Source organism: Erythrolamprus reginae, chromosome 6 (assembly GCF_031021105.1).
Source record: "Erythrolamprus reginae isolate rEryReg1 chromosome 6, rEryReg1.hap1, whole genome shotgun sequence".
Lineage (NCBI taxonomy): Eukaryota > Metazoa > Chordata > Lepidosauria > Squamata > Dipsadidae > Erythrolamprus > Erythrolamprus reginae.
In genome coordinates this window covers 94,827,514-94,847,437 of record NC_091955.1, presented here as the reverse complement: position 1 = coordinate 94,847,437, position 19,924 = coordinate 94,827,514, and the positions used below count along the sequence as shown (strand labels likewise).

General features: G+C 41.5%; 1 protein-coding gene across 1 annotated transcript in view; it reads left to right on the top strand.

Annotated features, from left to right (window-relative positions):
• The window catches only part of PLXNA4 (plexin A4), a 437,744-nt gene that overhangs the window by 59,163 nt on the left and 358,657 nt on the right, over window positions 1–19,924 (top strand). The window contains exon 3 of the mRNA XM_070754448.1: window positions 3,400–3,582. Coding sequence (XP_070610549.1) covers window positions 3,400–3,582 — 183 coding nt within the window. The remainder of the gene's footprint in view (window positions 1–3,399; window positions 3,583–19,924) is intronic.

Below are 19,924 nucleotides of genomic sequence, written 5' to 3'. Positions count from 1 at the left end.
TGAGATACCCTTACCCCCTAGGCCTTTACAATTTTATGCATGGTATGTCTGTCTGTATGTTTGGTTTTATAATAAGGGTTTTTAACTGTTTTAATATTGAATTGTCATATGCTGTTTTTATTACTGTTGTTAGCCGCCCCGAGTCTATGGAGAGGGGCGGCATACAAATCCAATAAGTAAGTAAGTAAGTAAGTAAGTAAGTAAGTAAGTAAGTAAGTAAGTAAGTAAGAAAGAAAGAAAGAAAGAAAGAAAGAAAGAAAGAAAGACAGTAGAACAGGGACATTAGGCACAAAAGTGCACTTATGCATGCCCCTTACAGACCTCTTAGAAAAGGGGAGAGGACAATTGTAGATAATGTAAGGTTGAAGATTTTGGGGTTGGGGGAAGCAACAACAGAGTCAGGTAATGAGTTCCAGGCTGTGACCACTCTATTGCTGAAATCATATTTTCTGCAGTCAAGTTTGGAGTGATTTACATTCATTTTGCATCTAGTACGTGCTCTTGTGTTGTTGTTGATAAAGGTGAAATAGTCACTGACAGGGAGTACATGTATGATTTTATGAACAACAGTTAAATCAGTTCGGAGACGACGTTGTAAATTTTCTAGATTTAGTATTTGAAGTCTGGAGGAGTAGGGTAATTTGTTAGGTGAGGAGGAGTGAAGGACTCTTCTTGTGAAGTATTTCTGGACTCCTTCGATTGTATCAATATCTGATATTCAGTGTGGATTCCACACAGGTGAGCTATATTCTAGAATAGGTCTGACAAATGTTTTGTATGCTCTGGTTAATAAATCAGTGTTTCTAGAGAAGAAGCTACATAAGATTAGGTTTACAATTCTTAATGCTTTTTTGGCAATGCTGTTACAGTGGGCTCTAGCACTTAGGTCATTGGAAATGAGGACTCCAAGGTCTTTGACTGAGTGAGGGTCCTCTGTTAGTTCAATTTTACCAAGTATGAATTTAGTATTCGGATTCTTTTTAGCAATGTGTAGGACGGAGCATTTGTTGGTAGAGATTTGAAGTTGCCAGTTGTTAGGCCATTCAGCTACATGGTCAAGGTCCTTTTGAAGGGTAGAAGTATTGTCAGTGGTATTAAATAGTTTAACATCATCAGCAAAGAGAACACAATTGCTTGTGATATTGTCACAGAGATCGTTTATGTAGAGTATAAAGAGAGTAGGTCCTAAAACACTGCCTTGTGGGACACCATTGTTAACTGGAGCAGGATTAGATATGGCATTACCTATTTTGACCTTTCTGTCTTTCTGTCTCTCTCCCTCTCTCTGATGAGTCCTTGGTGCTCTCTGAGCTTGGTTGTTTCTTGCAAGACATTTCACAACCCAACTAGATAATGTCATCGGTGCTTGAATGGAATGAGGTTTGTTCCGTCAAGTGCCTTACCTTGTCAGTGTTGGTTGCGGGTGATCTTAGCGGTTCCTCCATTAACCTATGATAAGCAGTGTGGATTCCACACAGGTGAGCTATATTCTAGAATAGAATATAATGCAGTCAAACTCTCATTGAGTACTGTTAACCTTTGCCTAATTTTAACCAGGTGCTGATTGTTAGTTGAGTAGATTGTTAGTTGTGCAGAGTTTTCTAGCAACAAATCAGTTTAATTAAGCCTTCAAATGTGGACCCAGTCTTTCATGCCCCACAGTTTGTGCATATTCATAAGGAAAAAAAGTTACTATGATTTTAATCCTTGCCTACACAGAATAATAGAGATGGAGGGGACCTTGGAGGTCTTCTAGTCCAACTCAAGCAGGAAGCCCTATGCAATTTCAGACAAATGGTGGTCCAATCTTGCTTCTTGAAAACCTCCTGTGGTGAAACCCCCACAACTTCAGGTGGCAAGCTGTTCCACTGATTAATTCTTCTTGCTGTTAGAAAATTTCTCTTTAGTTCTAGTTTGGTTCACTCCTTGAGTAGTTTCCAACTATTTTTCTATTGCTTTGGAGAATAGGTTGACACCCACCCCCTTCTTGTGGCAACACCTGAGATATTGGAAGGCTGCTATCATGTTTCCCCTGATCCTTCTTTTCATTGAACTGACCATGCTCGGTTCCTGCAACCAATTTTTTCATATCTTAAGTAGCATTTGATGGGATATCAGCAGGAGGACCCATCTGCTGACATCAAGATGTTGACATTGGGATGTTGAGACCATAGTTCCCTCTAAGCTGAGCAGTGAGCAATCGCATTGAGACTCTAGAAAGGGTGCAGAGAAGAGCAACAAAGATGATTAGGGGATTGGAGCCCCAAACATCTGAAGAACGGTTGCAGGAATTGGGTATGTCTAGTTTAATGAAAAGAAGGACTAGGGAAGAATTGATAGTAGGGTTTCAAGATCTCAGGGTTTGCCACAAAGAAGAGGGAGTCAGGCTATTCCCCAAAGCACCTGAAGGTAGGACAAGGTTATCTTTATATATATTACTTCATGTCTATTCTCTTCCATATGTATTGTGCATTGGACAAAGAATAAATAAATAAATAAAAAATAAAAAAGAAGCAACAGGTGAAAACTAAACAAGGAGAGAAACAACTTAGAACTAAGGAGGGATTTTCTGACAGTGAGAACAATTCATCAGTGGAACAAGTGGCCTCCAGAAGTTGTGAATGCTCCAACACTGGAAGTTTTTAAGCAGATGTTGGATAACCATCTGTCTGGAGTGGTGAAGGTTTTCCTGCCTAAACAGAGGGTTGGACTAGAAGACCTCCAAGGTCCCTTCCAACTCTGTTGTTGTTATATATAGTCTTCGGAGAGGGGCGGCATAAAAATGTAATAAATTATTATTAATTATTATTATTGTTATTTCTTTTATTCATTAAACAAAAAACTCAGTCAACTGTACATTCAAAAATGCATCATAAATGACTGTGCTGATGATTGATACAGGTTGCTGTCAGCGTCCTAGATGTTGTTGTTGTTGTTGTTGTTGTTGTTGTTGTTGTTGTTGATCTTCTTCTTCTTCTTCTTATTATTATTATTATTATTACTATTATTATTATTATTATTATTATTATTATTATTATTATTGCAGAGTTTTGTTCAAACAGTTTCTTAGAACAGAATATATCTTTAAACATCTTGGACATCACATAACTTAGTCCAGATTCCTTAATGTTCTTCAGAAACATAGAAACATAGAAGACTGACGGCAGAAAAAGACCTCCTGGTCCATCTAGTCTGCCCTTATACTATTTCCTGTATTTTATCTTAGGATGGATCTATGTTTATCCCAGGCAGGTTTAAATTCAGTGACTGTGGATTTACCAACCATTTCTGCTGGAAGTTTGTTCCAAGCATCTACTACTCTTGAACAAGTGGGCTTGACAAGACCTAGATTTCTCACATAATATTGTTTGTACTTCCCTTCTTTCTTGTTTGCCTTAGCTGTTAACCATCGATGACAACTTCTGCGGTCTGGATATGAACGCCCCCCTTGGAGTGTCTGAGATGGTACGAGGACTGCCCATCTTCACCGAAGACAAGGACAGGATGACCTCGGTCATCGCCTACGTCTATAAGAACCATTCGTTGGCCTTCGTGGGTACCAAAAGCGGCAAGTTGAAGAAGGTAGGACTGGCTTTTCTGGACTCTTTGTGGCACGTCGCGAGTTGAATTTGTTGATGGTCTTGATCGATGGAAGGATGAACTTCTGATTTCCAAAGATTGTTGTAGTTTTGGTGAAGCTTTGCCTACTGGTTTGACGAGAAAGTTGTTCTGTGTAAATCGGTCAATGTGCCAATGAAAGACCTTGAGATGTGTTTCAATAGGTAGATTCAAGATCACCGCATTTTTCGGAGTATAAGAAGCACCGGAATATAGGACGCACCTTAGTTTTTGGGGAGGAAAGTAGGGAAAAGAATCTGCTTACCAGGTATTCATCTGGCTAGCGTCCTTAGTCTGGTCAGGTTCAGCACATTATTTTATCCCCTGGTTAGGGCTTTTAAAAAACTTTATTCAGAGAGAGTTACAATGCTTGCAAGCCAGTAAGAGCTGGGAACATCATTAGCACCTGGAAAGAAACATTCTAAGCAAGTAGAGCATTGGAAAAAACCCTGCAAAGACTTAGGGCTTGGAAAACATTCTTCGCAGAGAGTAACAATGAAAGAGCTTGCAAGTGGGTGAGAGCTAGGAACATTATTAGCACCTGGTTAGGGCTGGGGAAAAAAAGCTACATTCTAAGACACACCCTAATTATCAGCCTCTTTTAGGGAGGAAAAAGGTGCATCTTATACACCGAAAAATACGGTAGGTTCTTGTCCCTTGGAATGTGGGTGTTGAAATCATCATGGAATATGACTGAAGATATGGGACAGGTAAATTTTATTCCCATTTTTTTCCAGAGTATGGGAAGGAAGCTGATCTTATTGAGGTTGATCATGGTTATACATTTGGACAATTAAGAGTCATGGTTGTATATTTGGACAATTAATCTAAAGTTTGGTGGGCCAGTAAAGACTTCACCAATTATCTATTTGCTTAAGTTGTCTTGTGTCTAAACCTAAGCAAAAACATACATTGTGGCCCACGATGTATTTATTGATGCTCCAACAGTTTCTTTATGGATTATCCAAGAAAGTACTACTCAACTTTTTTCACTTTGGATTTGCTGAATAGCCGATGTGGCTTCAATTCATTAGAAATCTGGGGGTTTTTTTGTTTTGGCTGTTATTGTGCATCGTTTGTGGAGTGGGAACTCTTTGTTGGCTCAAATATGTGGGTTTTAGACTTTTACAAGAATGGAATACCTGCATTGTGAACTCGGAGGTAGGATTGAAAAAGGCATTTGACTCTGCAGACGTTTGACAGTTTTGATGGTCTCTCAAGATCTATCGCAGATGACCTTCTAATGGTGAGAAAGTGGCTTAGTGTGTTAATTGCCAGAATTTAACTGTCTGCTCATTTATTCTATTCCTGTATGAGTGCATATTTTGTTCTTGTTAATATATTCTAATGTTAAATGTAAAATCCACCAGGGAGAAACTGAAGAGTACATTTTTGCCCCACAGTGAGAACCCAACTGGACCTCGTAATGGTTTATTGTCAATTATAATATAATTTTCAAACTTGCAGCCTGGTTTTAATAGCCTGGAGGGATCTCTTTAGATGCACCATTCTGCACTTCTTACATTCTTCCATTCACTGACAATTATGAATATATGTGTGTGTGTGTGTGTGTGTGTGTGAGACGGTCTTGGCATATTCGGGTTTCTTCCCGTGTAGGATTTGGAAATTTCTGGCGACGTTTCGATGAGGTCCCACTCGTCATCTTCAGGCTGGTGTTTCTGTCCTTGTTCTAAGGCGAACACAGCGAGACCTGAGCTGCCTTCCTTCTATAAATACTGGTGGCTGGGTGTGGTTTGATGGCTCAGCAATTGCCTGCTGTGTAGAAACTTCCTGGTGAGTCAGTGGGGTAACATCTGGGGTTGTTGATGTTACTGAGGTATGCTGATTAGTTAACGATTGTGGATTAGGTGTGGTATCCAGAGTAGTTGGAGCTTGCAGGATATCACGCCTAATCCACAATCGTTAACTAATCAACATACCTGATTAGTTAACCCTAACCCTAACTGTAACCCTCACCCTCACCCTAATCCTTACCCTAACCCTAACTCTAACCTTTATCCTAACCTTAACCCCTAAACTTAACCCTAACCCTAACTGTAATCCTCACCCTAACCCTTACCCTCACCCTAACTCTAAACCTAACCCCTAACCTTAACTTTAACCATAACCCTCACCCTCACCCTAACCTTAACCTTAACCCTAACCATAACTCATCTCTGGACCTGTGCTCTGGTTGTATTGCTCTCATGCCCTGCTCTGGGGCATCACAACCACAACACAATATTTAATATTGAAAATTAGAGAATCTTTCAATACGACTTAGAATTAAGAGGTATGAGAGGCAATAAATATTTTGTATATTTATTATCCAATAAATATTTTGGAAGCTAAGCTATAGCAGTAAATTTGGGAATAAAATTAAAATGAATTGTGGCGTAGACCCAGGAGACAAAATGAGGTTTGGAAGAGGCAGCGTCGGATGAGTAACATATACTCAGAGTGAAGAATTATATATACAGAAACGATATAAATATCATGATTATAGAAGACATTGATTTTGGATTGATTAAACAAAAATGTAGAAATATGTATTTTATTAAAATGTATACATACATTTTTAGTTATATGTGTTGACATAAAAATGGAAATTATGGAGAAAAAAAATTACAAAAAAAGAAAGAAAATGAGAGAATCTTAAATTGAGTGGTGCTGGGTTTTTGTATTCTTATTGACTTATCTTAGCACTATCTCCAACTGTTTAAAATTTTTTGGGGTTCCCCCCGCCCTGTTCTAGCTTAGAAATTACAAGATACTGAAGAATACCCCCCCTTTTAAAAAATGTTTTGAAACGATTCCCTCTTTTTTTCTTTTCTCTTTTTCAACCCCTTCAAGTTGAAATTTTCGCTGCGGGAAGATATAAATAAATACTTCTGAGTTTAGCTCATTGCTATTCCAGACTCATCGGATTGGCAAGAATCTTAGAAGTGCAAAGTGAGGGAAAAAAATAACTTTCTGCTTGGAGTAAATTACTTGTTTCTGTGTCATCATATTCGGCTGGTTTAAACAAAGCCACTGCATCCCAGCCAGTAGCAAGTTCCTACCGGTATGCACAAGGATGCTGCACCAGGAGTAAAAGTTGAGCTGTGCATGCAACTTTGCATCTCCAGCATGAACACACACGCGTCCCGGTGAAAATTTACTTAGGGGTTAGGGTTTAGGATTAGGTTAGAGGTTAGGTATTGGTGTTAGGATTTAGGGTTTAGGGTTTAGGGTTTAGGGCTTAGGGTTTAGGGCTTAGGGCTTAGGGCTTAGGGTTTAGGGCTTAGGGCTTAGGGCTTAGGGTTTAGAGTTAGGGATAGGGGTTAGGGTCAGTGTCAATAGCCCCAACAATCTTAAATGTTTTTCCCAGTAACCTTTGTGTAAGAAAAATAGTCTTTCATGGAAGGTGGAAGGGTTCAAGAGCTGATGTTCTCAAGACCTTTTCCATCTGGGCAGTAGCCCACACCTGACTATCTACTATATGAAGTGTATGTACACACACACACACCCATAGCTCTTCTAAAATTATACCAATTCAAACTCATTTACTGCCACAAGAAAAACATACCCAGAGCCCAGAAGGGGGGGGGGGGGGAATCAAAATTTTGCTACCGGTACTGACCATACTCGTAGGAGCCCATCCCTGCCCATATGAGTATTATTACTAATAATGTCATCTCCTTTGTAATCACCCATTTTATATTTAACATCCTATTAATTTCTTCCAAGACAAATTCCTTGTGTGTCCAATCACACTTGGCCAATAAAATTCTATTCTATTCTATTCTATTCTATTCTATATTCTATATTCTATAATATTCTATATTCTATTCTATTCTATTCTATATTTCCTGCCTAAGCAGGGGGTTGGACTAGAAGACCTCCAAGGTCCCTTCTAACTCTGTTATTCTATTCTATTCTATTCTATTCTATATTCTATAGTATTCTATATTCTATTCTATTCTATATTCTATATTTCCTGCCTAAGCAGGGGGTTGGACTAGAAGACCTCCAAGGTCCCTTCTAACTCTGTTATTCTATTCTATTCTAATTCTATTTAATTCTTATTCTACTCTATTTTATTCTTATTCTATTCTATTCTATTATTCTTGCACCTCTTTCCAAAATTTCTGCTCTCCCAAACACTCCCAAAACATCTGTATGAACACCCCTCTCTCCTGGCATCCTCCAGGATGGTTTTATGCAATGATTTTAACCCAATTGCTGAATTACCCTCATCTGGGGGAGCTTTAAACAAATAAGTTGTGCCAAAATGTACTTAAAACAGCCTGAGTTTGTTACTGGCAAAATGCAGCCTATAAATGAATCGTGAATCACCGCGGCTCAGAAATTGTTTTCTGCACAAGTGCAAACAGTTCAATCAAAATAAAAAAAAATCTTTGTGGTGTCATTTAAACTGCGGGCCAGGGACCCGAAATGACACAAGGCAGTGGAAATTGTTGACATGTTAACTTGATTTTTAGAAACTTACAACATCCAGGCAATCTTCGATCACTTCAGCAAGCGATACGGCTGCAGGAAAGATTTGAGGGATTGCAAAGGAAGCTGTGGCCAGAGCAATAATAAAAACAACAACAACCACATTGACTAATTGCACTGGGAAATGTGGCTCTATCGTAAATTTAAATGTAATGAAATGTGGCTTCATACACCGACTGTAGCGCCTGGACCGAGTTCATTAAGTGGCTCCAGACAAGCCAACACTGAAACTAGAAATATGGACCTATCCACCGGTTTATTGTAAAGATTGCGAGATAATGTATGCAAAGCACTTGCATACTCGATAACATGCCATATAAATTATTATTATTGTCATTGTTATTATTGCCCCGGTGATGTATTTCCGTTTCCATGTTGTCTTTCGCCTTGTCGACTGCTGGCTGTGGACAGGTTTAAAACAGCACACCGCCCTCTTTACATTTCTTCTTCCCATGCAGGTTCTAGAATTGATGGATGCTTGTTATTTATGCGTTTTATATAAAGTTGATACAGACCGTATTTCAAACTCCGGAGGTGTCCTGTCCGCAAAGCGTTTTTCCAAGCTACCCAGAAGCATAAAACAACCTCCGTTGGTTGATAAACAAATGTCATCCATGTCGAAGGGATTTTTTTCCCCCCAGTGACACATGCAATTGAAGTAAAATATTGTGCTTTACAAGAGTATATTATTAAAATGAAAATGCAGAGTGTGTTGCGAGACTGGAGACGTAACCAAGACAACAAAGGAAGAGGCTGAAAAAAGCAGGATGGGAGAAGAACAGGGAGTTGGAAGAATGGAGTAGAGAGCAGAAATGGTGAAATGGTCCCGGTTCACTCGTGCCTGTCAATCACAAAGATAGCGTGAGGCTCCGCCCACCCACCTCGGCATGGTCAGAGGACGAAGCCTCCTCTTACCAAGGAAGCATGAGTGACATGGAAGAGGGGAGTTTGGCAGACAGCCCAGGAGGAGATCAATCATCTGTATCGTCCCTGGATTCTGAACAAGAATTAATGACACATCGACGCATACGTAGAGTGATGCATAGGAGACAACAACTGAAGGATTATTACAAGAGAAAATGAGGCCACCTGTGGTTGGGTGGGGTTGCTGTAATTAGTGCTACAGATAAAAAGAACAGCGTGCAGGTTTAGCCTTGTGACAGTTTATCTGATTCATTGTTCCGTCAAGATCGTGGTTTTTGTGCTGTTCAAGATTGTGTGTGTGGACTCTCTGGACTTTAGAATTGGACTCAATTTCCCAGTTATTGGGTGAGCAATTGGATTGCATTTAACCTGTGCCTTGTGTGTACCAGAAAATAGGAACGCCATTCATATTTCGGCTGCTCCATGCTTACAGCTGTTTGTTGTGGTGGGTGGCAAGGGGAAGTAAAAACGGACATGTTTATTTCCGAACAGATTTCCCCAGGATAAATAATGAGCCGAGGAGAAGAAGACGTCCAAGAAATGATCGCGAGCGTTGTTGTGTGTGGGCTCAGATAATTGAGCAGAAGGCTCGCAGAATACAGAAGCAGGTTTTGATGGACAAGTGGCTGGCGTTTCTGCCTCGCCCCCCTCCTCGCTTCTCCCTTCGCATTATGAATACGAGGAAGAAAAACAAATCTCGCAAATCAAAATTTATACAGCAGGGAGGGAGGCTGCAGTTGGAAAGGTCCTGATTTGTCAAGATGCAAGTTTTCAGCGCAAGAAAGGGCTTTTACAACCTTGGCCATATTAAGACACCTGGACTTCAACTCCCAGAATTCCCCAGCTAACCAGGCCTGGCTGGGGAATTCTGGGAGTTGAAGTCCACGCTTCTTAAAGGGCCTAGGTTGGAAAACCCTGGCCTAAGGGGCAAGCTTCCTGGTTGTTGATTGGCCAGAGAGGAACATGTGACTTTGGGAGGATGGGAAGGTGTCCTTCTACTGTACTGACTGGCTGAGTGAATGATGGGATTTTAGACGAGTTGGCAGCATGGAGCCCAGGGACCTGCAGAAATGTTATGCCACAAGCAGGATTTATTTTTATTTTATTTATTGATTTTGTCCATTACACAATGAGGGTTTTAGTGGGTATACACATAGTAAAATACATAATGGAGGTTATAGAGGAGATACTCATAGTAAAATATATCTAAGAAAGAAGAGAAGAGAAGATATAGGAATAAAATATATCAATGAAAGAATGAAAGATACTAGACCTGGTCCCCATTATTTGGGGATGTGATAGGTCCTCACATTAGCACTACAGGATGGTGATGGCACTCTGTATCTTTCCTTCCTTCCTCCCTCCCTATCTCCCTCCCTTCCCTCCTTTCCTTTTTTATCTCACTTCCTTCTGTCTCTCCTCCCTCCCTCCCTTCATCTTCCTCCCTCCCTCCCTCCCTTTCTTCCTTCCTTTCCTTTTTTTCATCTCCCTTCCTTCCGTCTCTCCTCCCTCCCTCCTTTCATCTTCCTTCCTTCCTTCCTCCCTCCCTCTCTCCCTCCCTCCCCCACTTCTTCCTTTTTTTTAAGTAAAAAAACCCTCAAGGTTGTAATATTCCTTCCTTCCCTTATTCTTCCCATATCAACTTTGGGGGATAGGTTGAAAAGAGAGAGATAGAGATAGAGATAGAGATAGAGAGATGGATGGATGGATGGATAGATAGATAGATAGATAGATAGATAGATAGATAGATAGTCAGAGTAGGCATCACAAAGTCTCTCTGAACTATGGAGATTTTTTTTAAGAATGAGGGGGCTCCATTTTTGTTGCCAAAGTTAAGCCCCGTAGTCTCGATCCCATTTTATGCAAGGCAAACCACCAAGGTAATTGTGCATAATAATTCTGGATTTCACCGCTGCAAAAGATGACCTGAGCCTTAGATGGGATGACAAGGGAGATAAGGTATTGTCACTCTGTTCGTGCTAAGATTGCCGCCTACGAGAATTAATCGATTCATGCTATTCTTAGAGGCAGAGTAAATCTCCCCGTCACTAACTTGTCCCGTTCTTAATTATATAACTATCATGTCCTTTCTCTATCCTCTCCAGTTCCTATTTTTTCCCCCCGGCAGTAATCCCTATTTCGCTTGCGTTCGCCGTCTTCGTTGTTCAAAAGGGGCCGAATGCTATTTAACGGGATGTTCTTATTTCAAAAGACATCACAGCGTGACATTGGCGATATGGATCTGGTGACCAGGGAAGGAGATTTGCAAATGGAATATCTAATCTCCTCGAGATCCAGACTTTGCTCCAGAGTTTTGGCAGCCTTCTACCAGGGGGATTGTGCCTTGCATTTTGATGGGCCTCAAGGGGAGAGAGAAAGAGAAAAGTCACAGCGAGGGGAGAAAAGTTTGATGGGGGCCTCGAGGGGGAGGAGATGCTCTTCAGCCTTGTCCCGAGCCGAGGTGGCGCAGTGGGTGGAGTGCGGTACTGCAGGCCACTGAAGCTGACTGCTAGGTCTGCAGATCGGTGGTTCAAATCTCATCACCGGCTCAAGGTTGACTCAGCCTTCCGTCCTTCCGAGGTGGGTAAAATTGGGACCCGGATTGTTAGGGTCAATATGCCAGCTCGGTTAAAATGTGCTATTGCTAACATGTTGTAAGCCACTTTGAGTCTAAGGAGAAGGGCGGCAAGTAAGTAAGTAAGTAAGTAAGTAAGTAAGTAAGTAAGTAAGTAAGTAAGTAAGTAAGTAAGTAGGTAAATAAATGATAGATAGATAGATAAATAAGAAAGAAAGAAAGAAAGAAAGAAAGAAAGAAAGAAACAACATAAGAAGAGCCAGGCTGAATGGGGTTGAAGCCCATCAAGTCCAGCATTCTGTGTCACACAGTGGCCCACCAAGTGCCCATGGGGATCTTAGAAATATAGAAACATAGAAGATTGACGGCAGAAAAAGACCTCCTGGTCCATCTAGCCTGCCCTTATACTATTTCCTGTATTTTATCTTAGGATGGATCTATGTTTATCCCAGGCAAGTTTATTCATCTTTATATCCATAATTTCAAACTAAATGTGTTATTGGCCCAAAGTCACCCAGCTGGTTTTCAAACCTAAAGTGGCACTAGAACTGTCTCCTAATGATTGATCCAAACTTATTTATTTATTTATTCATTCATTCATTCATTCATTCATTCATTCATTCATTCATTCATTTATTTATTTATTATTTAGATTTGTATGCCGCCCCTCTCCGCGAACTCGGGGCGGCCTCCTTCCCCCCTCTTGCTGTTATCTATCTGCTTTCATGCTTAAGGCAGTACTAGAACTCACAGTCTCCTGGTGATTGGTCCAAAGTCACCCAGCCGGCTTTCAAACCTAAAGTGGCACTAGAACTGTCTCCTAATGATTGATCCAAATTTATCCATCTGCTTTCATGCCTAAGGCAGTACTAGAACTCACCATCCCCTGGTGATTGGCCCAAAGTCATCTCATCATCCTTCTTGCCTAAGTCAGGACTAATGCATGAAAACAGAATACCCTACGAGACTAGACTTTCAATCGTGGGCCTAGAAAGTTTAGAACTAAGACACCTTAAACAAGATCTAAGTATTGCCCACAAGATCATATGCTGCAACGTCCTGCCTGTCGGCGACTACTTCAGCTTCAACCACAACAACACAAGAGCACACAACAGATTTAAACTTAATATTAACCGCTCCAAACTTGATTGTAAAAAATAGGACTTCAGTAACCGAGTTGTCGAAACGTGGAACTCATTACCAGACTCCATAGTGTCATCCCCAAACCCCCAACACTTTACCCTTAGATTATCTACGGTTGACCTATCCAGATTCCTAAGAGGTCAGTAAGGGGCAAGTACAAGTGCACTAGAGTTCCTTCCGTCCCCTGTCCTATTGCTCTCCTATATCTCCTACACCTTTCTTCTATTCCTATATCTCTTCTATTCTTTCATTGATATGTTCTATTCCTATAACTTCTTTTCTATTATTTCTTAGATATATTTTACTATGAGTATATCCTCTATAACCTTCATCATGTATTTTACTATGTGTGTGTGTGTATGTATGTGTGTGTGTGTGTGTGTGTATATATATATATATATATATATATATATACACACCCACTAAAACCCTCATTGTGTATTGGACAAAATAAAAAAATAAATAAAATAAATAAATAAAATTTCTGAACTCGGATGGAGCAGGCCCTGTACATCTCCATCTTGGCTTGTGATCCGAAGAGAGTGCTCCATGCAACCCCAACAGAGTGGTGGGGCTTTTCCAGACCCAGAGCTCTTCAGATGTGGTCGAACGGCAGCTCCTGGATCGTTGGCTGGCGCCTTTATTTACAACAAATGCTTCTATTCCACTCCAGCCTTAAGCAGCTTAGTAGCATCACTGAGCAGAAAGTGAACGCGGGCTTATCCCAGGCAGGAGGCTGACGGATTCAACTCGCTGGGCCCTGGTTAATCTGAAAAGTGGATATAAAATATGTAGCTTAGCAGGTATTTGATTCCAGCTGGGGGAAAAGTATGGCTGGCTCTAGAAGTTCCAGAAGATGAGCAATATAGCTTTCTGTCTTCCCTGACAAGAACCAACTCGGAAGTAAGGAGAAATTCCTTGCGTGTCCAATCACACTTGGCCAATAAAGAATTCTATTCTATTCCATTCCATTCTCTATTCTCTATTCTCCATTCTCCATTCTCCATTCTCCATTCTCCATTCTCCATTCTCCATTCTCCATTCTCCATTCTCCATTCTCCATTCTCTATTCTATTCTATTCTATTCCATTTTCTATTCTATTCTATTCTATTTTCTATTCTATTTCTGTTCTATTCTATTCTATTCTATATTCCATTACTCTATTCCAGTGTTTCCCAACCTTTTTTGAGCCGCGGCACATTATTCACATTTTCAAAATCCTGGGGAACATTGAGCGGGGGGGGGGGGGCAAAAAAGTTTGGACAAAAAAATCTCTCTTCCTCCCTTTCGCTCTATTTCTCTCTCCCTCCCCCTTTCTCTCCCTTCCTCTTTCTCTCTCTCTCCATCCCTTTCTTTCTCCCTTCCTTCCTCTCTCTTTTGCTCTTTCTCTCTCCCTCCTTCCCCCCTCTTGCTGTCTCTTTCTTTCTTTCTTTCTTTCTTTCTTTTTCTTTCTCTCTCTCTCTCATTCTGTCTCTCTCTCATTCTGTCTCTCTTGATATCTCTTTCTCTCTCTTCCTTTCTTTCTCTCTCTTGTTCTCTCTCTTCCTTTCTTCTCTGCGGAGGCCGGCAAAGCTTTTTCCGGGTAGGCTGGCTGGGGGATAGGGCGCGCGCACGCATGCACCCCTGACGTTCCAAAGAACCTTCACCGGCCTCCGCTGTGAGAAGGTTTTCTCCAAGCGCTCGCTGCCGTTGCAGCCACCACTGCGGGAAGAGCTGGAGAAAGGGGCAGATCGGGCAGGCAGGCGTCAGCAGCGAGAAGCCAGGGGCGCGAGGGGGGCGGAGGCACTGGGGGGTGGGGGCAGTCGCGGCGCCGGCCTCTGCACTTTCATCGCTCCCCACCCCAAACTCCAACGCCCAGCTCCTTGCGCGGCACTGGAAAAGGGTGCTGCATTGCCGGCTACTACCTGGTGCTGCCAGGGAATCTCCAGCTGGGCAGGGCGCTGCCGGTGCCTCCGACCTGGAGCTCCCACTCGCAGCTGTCCCCCGGCTCCTGCCCGATGCCGCTGTTTCCGGCGCAAACCTGCTGGGCCCCAAAGAAGGAAGGCGGGAAAAAGGAGGCGCGAAGAATTAAGCTCTCCTTTTTCCTGCCTTCCTTCTTTGGGGCCCAGCAGGAGAGCGCCGGAAGCAGCGGCATCGGGCAGGAGCCGGGAGACAGCTGCGAGTGGGAGCTCCAGGTCAGAGGCACCAGCACCGGCAGCACCCTGCCCAGCTGGAGCTTCCCTAGGAGCTTCGCGGCACACCTGACTGTGTCTCGCGGCAGACTAGTGTGCCGCGGCACACCGGTTGGGAAACGCTGCTCTATTCTACTCTACTCTATTCTCAATAAAGAATTCTATTCTCCTCTCCTCTCCTCTCCTCTCCTCTCCTCTATTCTATTCTGTTCTGTTCTATTCTATTCTATAAACCTGAGCCTCCAAAACTGTAACCAGAAAAGATGGGGAAAAGCCTCCGTGGGGCCTCTTTAGGAATCTCCTGGGAGGAAACAGGGCCAGAAAAGGCGGGGATAAGCCTCCGTGGGGCCTCTCTAGGAATCTCCTGGGAGGAAACACGGCCGGAAAAGGTGGGAAGAAGCCTCCGTGGGGCCTCTCTAGGAATCTCCTGGGAGGAAACAGGGCTGGAAAAGGTGGGAAGAAGCCTTCGTGGGGCCTCTCTAGGAATCTCCTGGGAGGAAACTGGGCCTCCACCCTCCCTGTGGTTTCCCCAATCGCACACAATATTTGCTTTTACATTGATTCCTATGGGAAAAATTGCTTCTCCTTACAAACTTTTCTACTTAAGAACGAATTAAGTTCGCAAGTAGAGGTACCACTGTACCTTATACTCATTTGGAGGAAGGGCAGTCGGTTTTGCACATACCCAATTATTATTAATATCTATCTGGGGAAATTATTGCTTTGTGTTTTGCATTTGTTCAAGCTAGCTAATGGAATGTTGAGGTGGAGGTCATCATGGCGCAATCACCTTGGGTTTGCTAAAATGATGTAAATGGACCTAAAGTAGTTAATGGTCCAGCTTTGGGGCTTCGGGAGCAGATGCATTTGGACCACTTAAGTTCAAATATGAAAAAATTTGCAGTGAACAGGAATTTTTCAAATGCTCTTTGTCTCCCCAAACGGACTCCGATTCCCAGTATTTGGGCTAATTCATGATGCATTGTTTCACTTATCTATTATGAGTTTTTTTTCCCCTCAAGAAAAGTTTAAATAATTTGTATCATTCTTAGCTTGTTGCTAGCATTCAAATTGGCATTTCATAAAGTTTGTTTATTTATTTATTTATTTGTTTGTTTGTTTGTTTATTTATTTATTTATTTATTTATTTATTTAGTCCAATACATAATACACATTGAAGAGAAAGATATAAGTAAAGAAAAGAATAGAAGAAAAGATATAAATGTATAGGTGAACATATTTGAAAGGAAGAAAAGATAAATGAGATAAGGAGAGACAATTGGACAGGGGACGGAAGGCACACTGGTGCACTTATGCATGCCCCTTACTGACCTCTAAGGAACCTGGAGAGGTCAATCGTGGATAGTCTAAGGGAAAAATGTTGCGGGTTAGGGGTTGACACTATTGAGTCAGGTAATGAGTTCCACACTTCGACAACTTGGTTGCTGAAGTCATATTTTTTACAGTCAAGTTTGGAGCAGATAATAATAATAATAATAATAATAATAATAATGTATTGGATTTGTATGCCGCTCCTCTCCGCAGACTCGGGGCGGCTAACAACAATAATAAACACAACATGTACAATCCAATAATAAAACAACTAAAAACCCCTATTATAAAACCAAACATACACACAAACATACCATGCATAACTTGTAATGGCCTAGGGGGAAGAGCTATCTCAACTCCCCCATGCCTGGCGGGCGGTATAAATGAGTCTTGAGTAGTTTACGAAAGACAGGGAGGGTGGGGCCAGTTCTAATCTCTGGGGGGAGTTGGTTCCAGAGGGCTGGGGCTGCCACAGAGAAGGCTCTTCCCCTGAGGCCCGCCAAACGACATTGTTTAGTCGACAGGACCCGGAGAATCCAACTCTGTGGGACCTTATCGGTTGCTGGGATCCGTGCGGTAGCAGGCAGTTCCGGAGGTAATCCATTAAGTTTGAATCTGTTGCGTGCTGTTGTGTTGTTTTGCTTGAGTTTGTCAGTCTCAAGCAGGGGAAAATTACTATGGAGGCTCTTGGGTTTGTGCTTGAATCTTCTATTTTTGTTGTTTCATTTTCCTTCCAAAATCAACTGTATTGGAATGAACGGCATTGGTGGCCTGGAGGTGAAGTTGCTTGCCGCCCACTCGGAAGGTTGAGAGTTCAATCCTAGGCAGCATCGGATTGTTTCTCTATTCAGGGCACAATGAGAAAATGTCTGCTGCGAACTCTGCATAGAAGGGCCCCCCCGGTCAATAAACACTCAGTTCCATTCAGTCTCCACCCTGAATGAAGGGATTAAAGTGTTCTAAAAAGGAAAAAAAAATATCAACGGGATTGAGGCAGGGGACACGTTACAGGCTCTTGAATTCTAGGCAAAAGCAAGAAGAGGCCATTAGACTTACAATCGCCAGGCTACTTTAAGACTGGTGGACTTCAAATCCCAGAATTCCTCAGGCAGACAGTCATGGCTGAGGAATTCTGGGAGCTGAAGTCCATAAGTCTTAAAAGGGACAAATCTGGAAACCCCTGTACTACCATGTTTCCCCGAAATCAAGACAGTGTCTTATATTAATTTTTGCTTCCAAAGATGTGCTACGTCTTATTTTCAGGGGATGTCTTATTTTTATTATTTATTAATATTGATTGTTTCTTCATTGCTTATTTGACCCCTACGGCAATCATTAAGTGTTGTACCACATGATTCTTAACAAATGTATCTTTTTCTTTTATGTACGTTGAGAGCATCTGCACCAAGACAAATTCCTTGTGTGTCCAATCACACTTGGCCAATAAAATTCTATTCTATTATTCTATTCTATTCTATGCTATTTTTTTCAATGAATTGTATCCTGCATCCTGCTGCAGCAAAAACCCATCAAAACAGGCAGCCGCATGTTGGATGCGTGTTGGATGTGTTTTAAATCTGCAGTGTTTTGGGGTACAATTTACGGACAGCAGTGTTATATACAGTATGTTCTGTTTGGGAATGCTGTGAAACGAAATGTCTGCTACGTCTTACTTTCAGGGGATGCCTTATATTAGGCAATTCTACAAAACCTCTCCTATGTCTTACTTTCAGGGGTGACTTATTTTCGGGGAAACAGGGTAAGGTTTTATGGGTGATGCTGAGATAACAGCTCTCTGGCTGGAATTCCTGCAGTGAACTCTCCAAAGTCCTGAAATTATTCTCTCTCTCTCTCTCTCTCTCTCTCATTCTCTCTCTCTCTCTCTCATTCTCTCTCTCTCTCATTCTCTCTCTCTCTCATTCTCTATTTCTCTCTCATTCTCTCTCTCTCTCTCATTCTCTCTCTCTCTTTCTCTCTCTCTCTCTCTCATTCTCTCTCTCTCTCATTCTCTATTTCTCTCTCATTCTCTCTCTCTCTCATTCTCTCTCTCTCTCATTCTCTCTCTCTCTCTTTGTGTGCACGCCACAACTCTTACGTTTTTTGGCTCTCCTACACAAAACACTTAACCTGGTTATCCCAAAGGTGCTTTTTCAAAAGCCCAACAGGATTTCCTTCATTTTGCTCGAAGGTGCAAGTCTTTTCAGGTGAGTTTCAAAATGTATCGTATTTTCCTCTTTGCACTGGAACTCAAGACTTAAGAGTTGAGAACCTCTTTTTTAAAACATATATATAACACGAGAAATTTTTTTTAAAACTACAATCCTAATCCAACTAATAGAAATCTACAACTACTCTTAAAAAAAAAGGAACGACACTCCAAGAATAAATTTGAACTATACGTCGTAAGGAAACGATACACCAGCCTATTGCTGGTCTCATCTATCTTTTTTTCCCCTATATGTTCTTGCTCTCTTCTTTTCTCACCCAGCTGTTTTATTTCCTTTCCTTCTTCATTTATTTTTTTTGTTCTCCTCTTTTCTCTTCCTCTTTTTACCCCCTCTCTCTCCTCCTCTCCTGCTCTAACTCTTCTTCTCCCTTTTCCTCCCCCATGTAAATATGTGTATTATTTTAAAATTGCATACTTTAAAACCACACAAATTTGTACCAATGTCTAAATAGACCTTTTGTTTTTTGTACTCCCTTCCCCCATTTATTTGTAATAAAGATTATATTTTAAAAAAACCAACCCACCCCCACATGTCCCTTTTAAAAACATTCCAGGTAATTCTCATTTAGCCATCATAAATTGGGCCTGCCAAAATCCAACCTTAACACATGCGTGGAGGCAAAAATAATTAGCCGAAATCTCATGTGCCCTCACGTCTTCTCACAAGATTTGCTTCCTGTGCATGGGCAAAAGCCAAATCTCAGTCCGATGTGCCCCCCGCCCACCAGTCGCCCAGAGTTGTGCGCAGAAGTGCACCTTTAGCGCAGGTAAGCAGGACCCCGCTCCTGGTTGTGTCTACTGTCTGGTGGAACTGGGAGAGCCGACGATGGAATTGAGGCTACTCCGTGTAGGATTGTGGCTCACACCCTCCTTGCCTTTCGTAAGCGGCTTAAAACCCACCTCTGCCGCCAGGCATGGGGGAACTGAGATACTCTTTCCCCCTAGGCATTTACAATTTTATGCATATGGTATGTCTGTATGTATGATTGGTTTTTTATATTAATGGGTTTTTAACTGTTTTTAGTATTGGATGATTGTTATATACTGTTTTATTACTGTTGTTAGCCGCCCCAAGTCTGCGGAGAGGGGCGGCATACAAATCCAATCAATCAATCAATCAATCAATAAAATAAAAAATAAAATAAAATAAAATAAAATAATAAAATAAAATAAAATAAAATAAAATAAAATAAAATAAAATAAAATAATAAAATAAAATAAAATAAAATAAAATAAAATAATAAAATAGAGTTTTCGATTTCCCGGCGGCATTCCTGTGATAGTGCTAAAATCCACAGCCCAAAATGCATCCTCAGCTGTTTGATCTCTCTGCCTGGGTTCCCAAAAGAAACCCTTGCTATTAATGTCCCAGCCTTGCCGTCTCTCCCAGGGTTTGTAGCATTGTCTTAGCAAATTCCAAAGCTTGCTCACAT